The sequence below is a fragment of the Desmodus rotundus genome, chromosome 1 (genome assembly GCF_022682495.2).
Source record: "Desmodus rotundus isolate HL8 chromosome 1, HLdesRot8A.1, whole genome shotgun sequence".
NCBI lineage: Eukaryota > Metazoa > Chordata > Mammalia > Chiroptera > Phyllostomidae > Desmodus > Desmodus rotundus.
Window position 1 is genome coordinate 175,412,607 of NC_071387.1, and position 12,120 is coordinate 175,424,726.

Here is a 12,120-nt window from a genome sequence, read left to right on the forward strand (position 1 = left end):
CTAGAAATATTCTTGAATACTATGTTTGAGTTTTTATTTTCTATTTGTCTGCTTCCTTTATGGAAATACTATTTGTGAATCTCATTTGAGTGGTGCCGGATTATTCTTGTCAGCTCTTCTTCACGTCCAATTCAGTTTGCTTGCTTTTTAATCCTTTTCTTTGTTTTTCTTGTACTTTCATCTATGTTTATTTTTTTGTTCTTATCCCGATGTGGCTTTCCTTTCTCTGTCTCCTCCCTGGCCTCCCCGGCTCCTGGGCTGTATACACTGCAGTGGTTGAAAGTGAGGGCTCTGAAGCCAGGGGTTGATTCCCCTTATCGGAACATGCCTCTGGTTAAGTTACTTTGGTAGTATTTCTTTAATTTCAGCAAAATGAGAGCATCTGCCTCATAGGGCTGTTGTAAGAATTGATGAGTTAATACCTAAAAGCAACCTAAACCATTATGGACGTATTTTGCGTTCTGTTAGTGAATTCAAACAAGGAGATGCCGATGATGATGACGACGATGGTGATGACAATAACACTACTGTAATCGTAGCTGTTTCTTTCTCTGAGCTCTATGTCCCTGCTGTGAGGTCTTAGACCAACTTACCCTTTTTTTGCATTCAAGGTGATATAGTCATAATTTTTATCTATTCGATGGCCACGTTTCTTGTGGCTGGTGACTGTTTCTTATCATTTGTTGTTCTTACATCTTTCCTCATGCTTTTTTCTTGTAACATTTTGTATAGATCACGTAGTGATTCTTTTTTGAACGTATTACTTATCTTTTGACAAGGCTAGTTCTTCTGGGACTGGCTTTTGGCAGGGAGAGCCCCCTGCACAGGCCAGCCTGGGTTCCAGACCAGCAGAAATAGTCCACCTGATCAGAGTTGTGTGAGTGAATATTTTTAAATGCCTCTTTAATTAAAAAAAAAAAAAAAGCTTCTGAGAATTGTCTGGTTTCCTCTTTACTGCAGTTGAATGGGGTCAGAGAGGGACTCTTGAGTCACAAAGTCGGCAGGGGCACTTGCTACCCGGTGTGAAACACTGCTGATTGGAAATGGCTTGCACATACAGGAAGCCACTTTCTCCACGGAGGTGGCTGTGCACAGTGAGACCAAGTCCCACCAGAAAGGCCTTGGTGGAAACTAACCGCTGCCTCAGACACCTTGCCTTTATAAAGTGCGCGGTGGAGCTTCGAGGCCATCAGACCAACTGCTCACTGAGAGAGGCACTTGAGAAGGTCATCAAGATAAAGAGAAATACACTGTCCTCATTTCAATTTCACCTGAACCATAGGCAGGAAATTCATGAAAACCCAATGGGACCTGAAGGGCAAGGAGACCTTGAGAGTGAATGCTCTGCCTGGCAATTTAAAGAAATGTTTTCCACACATCATCATCAGTTTTGAGTCCCCCAAATCTCCAAGAGTGACAGCAATCAAAATTGATTTGGGGAATTTCATCCACAAATTCAATTTACTTGTTCCCAGTATGGAAGCTCAATGGCTCTGTCTCGCCGCTAGTGAGGGGGACGAGGATTTGAGGCATGACATGTAAAAGACCAAAGGCGCTGGATCATCTGGCACAATTGCATGGTGGGAAAGTGGACGCGATGCAGTTTCAGCTGTGGGAGTCTGAGCTGGCTGGGCCATCTGAAACTGGTCTACTTACGTAGTGTGATTGTAGGAAGGCTCATGTCTTCCAACTTTACTGCCTTTTTCTCCAGGCTCACTTGGGTTTTTCTGGGTGCTGTACATATGGCCTAATAATGTATTGATTGCCACTGGAAGCCATCCCCAAGATTTTGCTCCAAGAGAGCTCTTTTGTTGTTTTCTGGTCTCACGGTTTTCACCTAGAGGGAGCTCACCCAGCATCTAGCCACTAAGGTGTTCTCTTTGTTGTATGACCCATCTGGGTGTGGCAGCACTCCCTGACCATGACAACAAATGCTGTTTCTCTGGGTGGCACACGGGAATGGCAAGGAAGCAGTGCCCCTATGAAGTGCCGGTGGAGGAGACAGCCAGGTGCCGATGTCTGGGGGATGGTCTGGCATGGCCAGCAGTGCATCCTCCAAGTCGTTCTTTCTAGTCCATCTTGTCTCATAATCCACCCTCTATGTAGATCTGGGAATGCTGAAGGCAAAAAAAAAAATCTTTAAAGCTGAGCTTCCTTATAGAGACTCTTGTGTCTGCCTACTAAGAGGGTCAAAATCAGTGGGTATGGGTTGGGGCCCAGCAGTTAGCAAGTCTGACAGCCCTCAGGTGGGTCTAGGTAGGTGGTCCATGGACCATGCTGCAATAAACACTGCTATACGAGATGATTCCGATTAAGGAGAATAAAATGTATTTATCATCGTGAAAAACAGTTAATGGCCTCCACTATCTGCTCCTAACCCGACGGTGATGTGATAGCAGAATCACGATTAATCAACTTGGACCCAGAGATGGAAAATGAGGACTGTTAGGTGAGCTAAGCAGCTTCAGTCTTGGTTTCAGACACACACACGTCACATATGCACATACAATTGCACTTCCTGGCTCAGATGAAGGCAAAATTGATCATGTCATGTTGTTCTACTGAGTGGAGATTCATGATAGTTGTTGAAGAGTTCCCCCACCTTGCTTCAACCATTTTAAAATGCATTGTGCCATCTTTTCTTGAGGATCAGAGCTATGCTTTGTATCTCTTTGGCCCTCCACAGTGCTAAGAACATAGCCTGTGCTTGGTGACTAATTCCATGAGAAGTGATAGAGCCCGTTGCTTATAAGTGTGACTTTGGAGCCAGTTGTCTGGGAGCATATTGCACTGTTCTAAACTGGAAGCAATGTTCAAACTCTCCTGAAGTATATTTCATCTTTGCTGCATTTACATTACTTAAAGGAACATATTTACAAGGCAGCAGCCCATTTAAAATACATCCCTGGAGGAAACGCAAAATTCCTTCGTACATGGTTATGTCAGAAGGCCCCACCCACATCCTTCAAGTTAGGGTTTATCCATGAGCTGAACCTTTTAAAAAATTACTAATACAGTGAAATAAAGCAATTGATTTCATAAAGCAGATCTTTTCTCCTTCTCCTTCTTTGCACCTCTCCCTACCTGGAGTAGGAAGATGTTTCCAGGTTGGCACTGATGTGAAATGAGGAGGAAAGAGGCTGTTTCCTTCCTTTCCGGTTTTAGAACTGGGTTCTCTGCGCAGCAGCGACTCACATCACATCCCGCTGAGTCACGAGACCTGTGAACATGAGCTGCCACATGCTTCAAGTTTCACAGCTCATGTGGACATTTAGGAAATAACAGTTTTCACAACTGTTTCAACTTTGTTGTATGTTTGAGCTTTGCAGAATAAAAAGTTGGGGAAAGAAAACAAGAAAAATAAAAATGAAAGGGAGGAGAGGGACCATTATTCCCTTATCTGACTTTCAAGCAACACAAGATTCTCCAGAACATATAAAGTATTAAACTTTCCCAAAAAGCCACATTGAGTAAGAGTCAAAATATTTGTAAGGCAGTTTAGTATGTATCTGTAAGGCTGTATGTATTTATAAGGCTGCCTGTCAGTAGGCTATTATTGTTCCCAGCATAGAAAACAGCAAAAATGATGATTGCACAGTTGAAATCCCTCTTCCCTGGAATCACACACCCGAAGAAATAGGACCCCTGCTTAGTCATTTCTGTGTTCTGACTCTCCCCACTACATCAGAGGCCAAGCCGTGATGGGGTCTTCCTTGGGGTTTTCCAAACTGTAACTAAGAGAATTATTTGTCTCTGGTAGAGAACTGTAAAGATCAGACGCTTGTTTTCTATCTTTGGCAAAACAACTTTAAGAGAATAAAATCCAGATGCAGACAAAAAAGAGTTCAGAAGACCGAGTGCTAGCAGCAGATCCACGCAGAGGCCGGGAAAACGAGGGCAGGCTGACAAAGACCTGTCAGAGTAACAATTCAGCCCGGGAAATGGTCATCCTCAGGACTCTATTTTGGATCAAATTATCTTCATTTACTCTGTTTCATGGTTACAGCATTATTTTAAAACTAGAGACTCCCACACTTTTATGCCAAACCCTATTTCTTCTAAAGTAATTGCTACTTGAAAACTCCGCTTCGGTGTCTGAGAGGCAGCTCAAATGTGAATTCCTAATCTTCCTCCCAAACACTTGTTCCCCAGCACGTCCTTTCGGTTGTTCAGGTTAAAAAATTTGGTGTCTTTTGATGCCTCTCTTCCTCACATGTCCGATATAACATCAGGAAATGCCTCAGCCTCACCAGGTATGCAGACTCAAACCACTTGTCTCTGTTTCCCCTGACCCCACAGGGACCAGGCTCCACTGTTTCTTGCTAGATTATCCTACCAGCCTCCATATTTGTCTCCTCACTTCCCTCTTGCCCTCCTAACCACAGAGCAGCCCGTGAATGGCTTCGCATCTCACTTTTAATTTGGGTCATGACTCTTCCATTTGGATCCTTCAAGTACAGAGTAAAAAGTCTTTACTATCCTCTATAATAGGAATACAACTGAAACAAATTATTCAACTGAGCTCCCCTCCTCTTTAACCTGACCTCTGCCCACCTCACCATCCCCCACCCCTTCCTACCCCTTCCAGTCCCTTTCCTTTGCTGATCTGAGACCAGGCAGCACCTGCCCACACTTCTACCTCGGGTCTTTGCACTTGCTCTTCCTTCTGCCTTGAACTCACACCTGCCAGACAGTAGCATGGCCAGCTCCGTCCTTCGCTTCCTTCAGGTACCTGTTTGTATTTCACATCTAAGGGGTCTTCCCTCACCATTCCACCTAAAATAGCACCCTCCCCTGCTTTTCCTTAATACACATTACTTATGTCTTTCTCCCACTTAGAATTCATGCTCCATGAGAATATGCACTTGTTGTTTATTACTTGTGTTCTTAGCACGCCTATCACACAGCAGGCAGGAACCAACCAGTCACCCTTCCAACGTATCTCACATTTCCACCTCTTTTACTGACACTGGCTTGAATTGGTCCTCGTACTGGTGTAAAGCAGTTCATCTTCAGTTTTATCTCAGACACATTTTGTAATGTGTCAGATTACTTAATGTTTCTTTCTACATCTTCTTGTCTTCTCATTGACCACTTATTAATTCCTGAAATAGCTATTTAACAACTTTTTCAGCATTTAGAAAAAGCTCAGTTCTCCTTTGCTACTATATTATAATACCGTGACTACAGTAACTTCAATAATTTTATTCGACTGATTTAATATTTGAAAGTCATGACACATTCATTTCCGCCCTGAAACTACAGCCTCCATTCTGAAATGAAGTCACCAGTCAAGAGCAGTGAAATGCAGAATTGTATAGTCCAGTCCCCAATTAGAAATAATTCCTCTCACCTTTAAATTATCCCAGTTTGTCACTTCTGCCATTTCTCCTTCCTGCTGTTCAAATGTTAACAATCTCAGGATTTTTTCTAGCACTGGCCCATTGGAAGGTAAGAAAACACGTACACATCAAATTAGTTTATGTACTTGACCACAGTCATAACCAAAAGGCAGATCGTGGTGGTCCAAGAATGCTGGCTGAAGTTTAATACTTCCTGCGTTTCGGAGAATCTCGTGTTGCTTAAGTCAGATCAGGGAATAATGGTCCCTCTTCCTCCCTATTCTTATTTTTCTTGTTTTCTTTCCCCTTTTTATTCTCCAAATTTCAAACATACAAAAAAGTTGAAGCAGTTGTGAAAACTGTTACTTCCTAAATGTCCATGTGAGCTGTAAAACTTGAAGCTGCTTGGGAAGCTCACGTTCACGGGCCTTGTGACTCAGTGTGACATGAGTTTGTTTGTTCTGCTTGGTCTTCTCTACTCCTAGTTCCAAAATAACTGTAAGGTCCAAAAGTAAGATTGCTCTGGAAAGATGGTCAGTGGACACAAAATAACTTCCCTCAGGTAACATCTCAAACTCCTGGCGACTCCACGCTACCTTTGTTCTCCCTTTGATGCCACTCCTCCAGACTTGCTAGCAGTCTACTTCATTACGAAAACGTCCCAGTGGTTTTATTGGACCCACGTGAATTTATATTTACCCTTAGGCAGCACTATCAAAAAACTGAGACTATAAAGGTGCAAAAAGAAAGAAAATCAATCCTCGTATTATTTTGAAGTTCTGATTTTTATTTCTACTTGGCACTAATGGGATTTTAAAATGTCACCAAGGACTCATTTTTTTCAATTTCTATTTTTTGACCTAACCTCTTGACATCTGAAATCTGTTAAGACTAGATGTCAAAGATAATTTTAAAAATACTTCAAGGGATTAAATTCTGCAAATTGTAGCGTTAAAAAAATCCTATAAAAACCAGTTGTCAACATTATTTCTGGGTATATATCTACAAGAATTGAGAGTACTGAAGAGATATTTGCACATCCACATTCACAGCAGCACTACTCACAGCAGCGAAGAGGTGGAAGCAGCCCGAATGAATGTCCACTGACGGATGAACACACACAACATGGCACGTACATGCAGTGGCAGACTATGCGTCTTTAAGAAGGAAATCCTGTCACGTTCTACCTGGACGGACTTTGAGGACACTATGCTAAGTGAAAAAGTCAGTCACAAAAGGGCAAATACCGTGCCTTACATGAGGCCATAAAGTAATTCATAGAAGAAATCCAAATTCGAATTAAATTCATAGAAACGGGAAGTACAGGGTGGTTTCCAGGGCTTGGGGGAAGGGCCCAAGGAGCAGTTATTTAATGGATACTGAGTTCTGCAAGATACGGAAGTTTTGGAGCTGTTTCTCAACAACGGCAGTGTACTTAACACTACTGAACGGTACACTTAAAAATGGTTAAGATGATAAACTTTTGTGTTTTTACCACACACAAAAAGTGAAACACATCTGCACTGCTTGCATGTAGATTTCTGATGAAGACGGGGCGGGACAGCTGCGTGTAATGCATGTGTAGCATTTACCCTTATAATGCAATTTCCTTTTAAACCACACACCAAAGACCTTTCGTAAGCTTGGCATTCATTAAATATATCAAGTACCGTGCATCCTAAATTGTAGTTTATTAATTAGGGAGGAATAACTAAGTGTACAGACTGAAGAGAAACTGGCTATTCTGTTTTATCTTCGTGGTTATCTGATTTATGCCTGTCTTTTCCACTAAGCAGACAGCCAGCTCTGGTGTTTGGTTTTGTTCATCATTTTATGTCCAGGGCCTAGAAAATAGTACGTAAGTACTTATTAGATGATTGAATATAGTGTTAAACATTTGACGATGTCACCCAATTCAAGTGTAGTAAGAGATATACCATTAAGGAGGCAGAATCAACTTTCAAAAAACTAATTTTAATCAAAACAAAAATTGTTGATCATTAACAAGTTTATAAAACAGTGATTTAGTTACATAAATAAATTGATATCAGTGTATCAAATCTTAATTACTTTCAACTTCATGAGCATGTTTACATGGGTGATGAAGTACAACCTTTTTTTTTCTTTTTACCTATTATAATAAATAAAATGGAGCGCATGAAATAGTTCTAAACAAAAATACCTACAAACATACCTCTAGCATGTTCTCTAATGAAGGGAACAGGAGACACTGGACAACTTTTGCACCAAAACGTAAAAACTGCTTTAAAAAGCACAAGGTTACAGAACCATCAGCTAAAGGAAAGACACTATACTGTAACCAAAGTTGGTATTTAATAATATAATGAACAGTTTGGTAGTTAGATCTCCAGTTTGGTTATTTTAAAGCATTAAGACAAGGCAAGATAGAAGGCTGCTTTCGTTTTGAGTAATTCTAGAGAAAATAAAATATATTTTAAAAAAAAGAAAGAAAACTGAAAAGTAGAACAGTCATACCTACACAACTTTCTGTCCTGCACAAAGTCAAAATACCTATGCAGAATAGACATATAATATATATAATGTTATTTGTGCACAAAGGTTAGCTTATTAGCTCACTGCAAAGGCGTTATGTATCACATGTCAATTGTTTTGGAAAACATTTTGCGTTTGTGTCAAAAGGATAGTTCTTTTAAGTTTCCTAGGCTAGGAGGCACGAACCCCAGTTCTGGCATACTGTATATTCTTAATGCTAAGGCTTGCTGCTCTGGCTGTGTATTTGTTGTCCCTCTTTCTTCTAGTGCCTGTTACAAGCATGTGTGGTGTAGTGGTTGTTTTTGTTGGTGGTATGTGTGTGTCTGGTGTCTGTGTGTATACATATATATATGTATACATCAGTTGTATAAATATATATACATATATAATTTCTCCCAATAGATCTCAGTCCAACCATGCAATCCAAAAGGTGGCTCTGCATAGATGCCCAGCATGAAGTTCGCCACCTGAGCCAACCCTGAAGCAAGGCGCACTTTTAGTCCTTCTGATAGGTTTTCTCAGTTTTTTTTGTTTTTGTTTAAAACCAAGCTACTGCAGCTTCAAGTATTTTGCATTACATAGAATATTTTTTATAAATTAGTTAATGTTATATTTTCAATATTCAGACATATACTATAATATATATACAGTACAATAAATGCTCTCATTCTTTTTTTAATTTTTTTGATAAATCCCTGAGAATGTATGTTGACAGTCGCTAAGTTTCCACATGCACAAGCATCGTGTGCCATGCTTCTGGACGAACAGCACTGCAAAGCCACGTGGGTCAGCCTTTAAACTATTAGTATTTCATTTTGTTGGTTTGTTTAAATATGCTGAAAATGTAAAGATGAGTTACAAAGAAGTAAAGCTGAATCCATTCGAGGTACTTATCACAGGATGGAGGTGTTTTGTTTGGTTTTTAAAGCCATTTCAATTATTTTTTTTGAGGCTGTGAACGTATACAGAGAACAGGAGAGCTATGTGGACTTTCGCCACTTGACAACATATACTCAGTGTAAACCAAACCTTGTTAACCTCTCTCTCATACAAAATTAAAAAAAGAAAAGAATTGAAAAAAATAATAAAATAAAAGGAAAGAAAATAAAAGAGAAAGGGAAGAAAATTAAGAACACACAAACTTTCACATGACAGTTTAGTCTGCAAACGCAAAAGAACTATACACATATAATACCGGTGTGGCTCTGTTCTTTAAGTTAAAAAGGGTACAAAGGCAGGCTCAAGTAAAAACAAACCATCCCTCCCCTCCCCACCCCCGCCCCCACTCATACAAGTTCTATCAACCAAACCTCTCCCGAACCAGCATCATCAGTTTCTTTTTGCCTTTGTAGATTTGTTTCAGGTTGTCGATAAACTGTGTAAACTGAATGTGTCCATCATGCGCCATTAAGAAGGTCTCTCGGGCCTTGCTGAGGAACTCGATAAACTCACTATAGTGCCGAGGACTGATGTGGGTGAGTCGTGAGTGCGTTGTGTTGATGTAGGCCCCGATCGTGGCATCCAAGAGTTGCCTCAACGGGGCTTTGTCCAGTGACATGAGCTTACCAGAGTTCCTCCTTCCATGAAGTCCCACCATGCCAGGGGTGGTCAGAGTGCACCTGCGCAAAATGTCTGACAGTACCGTTGCACACTTGACACTCTTCACCACCAGAGGTATTATAGCTGCAAGCTCGTTTTTGCCGAGGGAGTGGCTGAGCGCACAGGCCCACAAAACGTCATTAATGGCAGGGTGCGTGTCCTGATTGTAGCTCAGGTTGAGATGGGTCATGGCCAGGGTGGCCAGCTTGTAGGCCCTCATGGGGTATCCGCGGTGCTCCATGTACCGTGCTATCGTAAAGAGCTGGGTGTAGCTCATGCCGGTGGTAGCAGCGTCAAGGACAATTTGGTACGCCGTCTCAAAAGCTATGTGATCCTTTTCACACAGGGTCAGCGCAGAGAGGGCACAATTCTGAGGGTCCTTCATGGCACACTGCAATGCGAGCGTCCGGGCACTGCTGGCCAGCTTTTCCTGCTGATGGCAGTCCAGGTGGAGGCGGACGATGGTGCTGTTGGACATCACGGTAGTTGCAACTATACTTGTGGCCTCAGTGGGAGTGAAGAGTGTAAACCAGCTCTGCATGATGCTGTCCAGGGCATAAACACCTGCAAGCGACGCAGAGAATCCCAGTTACTGACATGGATGCTGCTTAGAGGTCTGGCCTTATTTCCACTGTATAATCAATGCTTACATTGTTAACCATCACAGGACACGAGCTAGGCCAGAAAATCCTGTAAGGTAATGTGCGGGGGAGCAACCTCGTAGAGTAAGGTCATTATAGACTGCTATTCAGTAAATGCCTGAAAGGAACATGAACTTCCTGTAATGCAGAAATACAGAACTAATCCTCTCGGCCGCACTGCACTGCTTGCCATTTCAGACAATGGCTTTTTGCTAATGAGTTCACTGGGGCTTCCTGTCAGTTTCCCACTACAGAATCTGAGTCGGAAAAACTACAACCCTCACCAAGACAGGCAGTTTTCATGTGTGTGTGTGTGTGTAGGTTTAAAGTACACAGGACACAAAATGATTGAGACACACAAAGCAGCAGGACAATGTGGCCCAGACTCCAGAGAAAAAAGTCAACAGAAGCAGACGTGCAGATGACTCAGATGTCGGAAATGCTGACAAAGACTTTAAATAACCGTTTGCAGTGCCCAGATGCCACACGTCTGGTCTGTAGGAAAGCCCACAGGCGAGTGAGTTAAGGCGGAGGCACCACACTGCCGAGGGAAACGAGGCCTGCGTCCTGGTGCAGGGCAAGGGCCATCGTGTGGCAGCTCTCAGACTGGTACTGTCTGGGCAGTCTCACGGCATCACGCCAATAACCTAAACGTCACTTTTCTGTTGAGACCAAATCCCCATTTTCCAAAATAACAAACCATTACGGATTAATCAAAGAAAAATAACACGAATGATTTTTTGTAGTATCTGCTGCGCCAGTGTCTAAACACTGGGGCGGCAGTGTCTTCTCAGCAGGAGGTATGTGTCCTTTTCTGATGCCAAACAGGCAGAAAGGCAGTTGATCCGCCATGCTTCCCCAGCAGCCCCCACCGGGAAGGCGAAGATTTCTTTGGTCCTGACAAACTGCTGCGGAGCAGAAGCAGGTGGCTGACAGGCCTCACAAACCACGGCTTACAGGCAGCAGGGGTCTTCTCTCGGCTAGCTGGTTTCTCACCCACCCGAGAGCTCAGCTAAACCACACCCGGTGGTCATCCCTCTGCTGGATACCATGACATGTGCCCTAAGATGATCAAGAAAACACTCAGAGCATCTATGTAACTTTACAATATGTTCATTGAAATGGCCTGAGCCACTAATGGTTAGTTTCAAAGGTGGGCTCCAATCTTGCAAGGATTCACTCTGATACCCTTTAATATAAAATGGTAAACTTGATTATCACAAAGTTACTAAAAGCACCTTAACAATGACAGAACAAATGGAGAAAAAGTGTTTGCTTGCTGACTTATTCCACTGATAAAGAGTTTGGAGCCTCATGTACTTGACAGTTTAGAAGAGGAACAACGCCAAGTGTGTACAACTGAAGGTTCGAGCGAAGGGAGCCCCTGTAGGTTGCTGGAAGGGGCAGGAGCCTTAGAGAAGTCAAGGGGAAAGACCGAAATGGTGTATCTGTACAGCAGCAGTTAAGCTGGCACGAGGTCCCTGGGAAGGCTCCTCCTCCAGAGTGTACCTACCCACTTCAGTAGCACATGTTACCAGCCACCTGACCATCTCCCGCCGTCGCCAATTTAAGGTTGACAGTGTCATTCGCATAACCTATAAAGAGAGAGGATTAATGAAATGTTTTGGAAGATGATCCCAAGTCACTGGAAATATAAAACAAGTCATTCCATAGTATAAAACACCAGGCACACTCCCTACTAGCAGGAGGATGGAGAGCCACATCTAGAGCAAGCTCTGCCTAAGAACTGGATTTGTTTCCAGCTACCCTAGCTGGCCCTGTCCCAGCCACAGAGGCTGCAGACCCGCATTCTCCTCCTCCTCCTGGTGGGTTCATTGACCAAACACAGCATCCTGGACAAGTCACTCATTCAATCACTTTTCTCATCTGTGAAATCAGAGGCCTGGACTGAGGCATTAAACACAGTCCGTGCCCTCTACTCCTCCCCAGCTTTACATTCTATGGTTTTAGATTTCTGAGGATCCTCTGAACTAATTCTGATCAGAAACCCTCAGATGGCAAAG

At 42.6% G+C, this 12,120-nt stretch overlaps 1 protein-coding gene across 1 annotated transcript in view; it reads right to left on the reverse strand.

Annotated features, from left to right (window-relative positions):
- Nucleotides 1–7,295: 7,295 nt before the first annotated feature.
- ZSWIM6 (zinc finger SWIM-type containing 6) overlaps nt 7,296–12,120 on the reverse strand; it is a 180,582-nt gene continuing 175,757 nt past the window's right edge. The window contains exons 13-14 of the mRNA XM_024578379.3: nt 11,610–11,691; nt 7,296–10,019 (exon numbers count right to left, since the gene is read on the reverse strand). Of these exons, the coding sequence (XP_024434147.3) occupies nt 9,157–10,019; nt 11,610–11,691 (945 nt within the window). The 3' untranslated portion in view covers nt 7,296–9,156. The remainder of the gene's footprint in view (nt 10,020–11,609; nt 11,692–12,120) is intronic.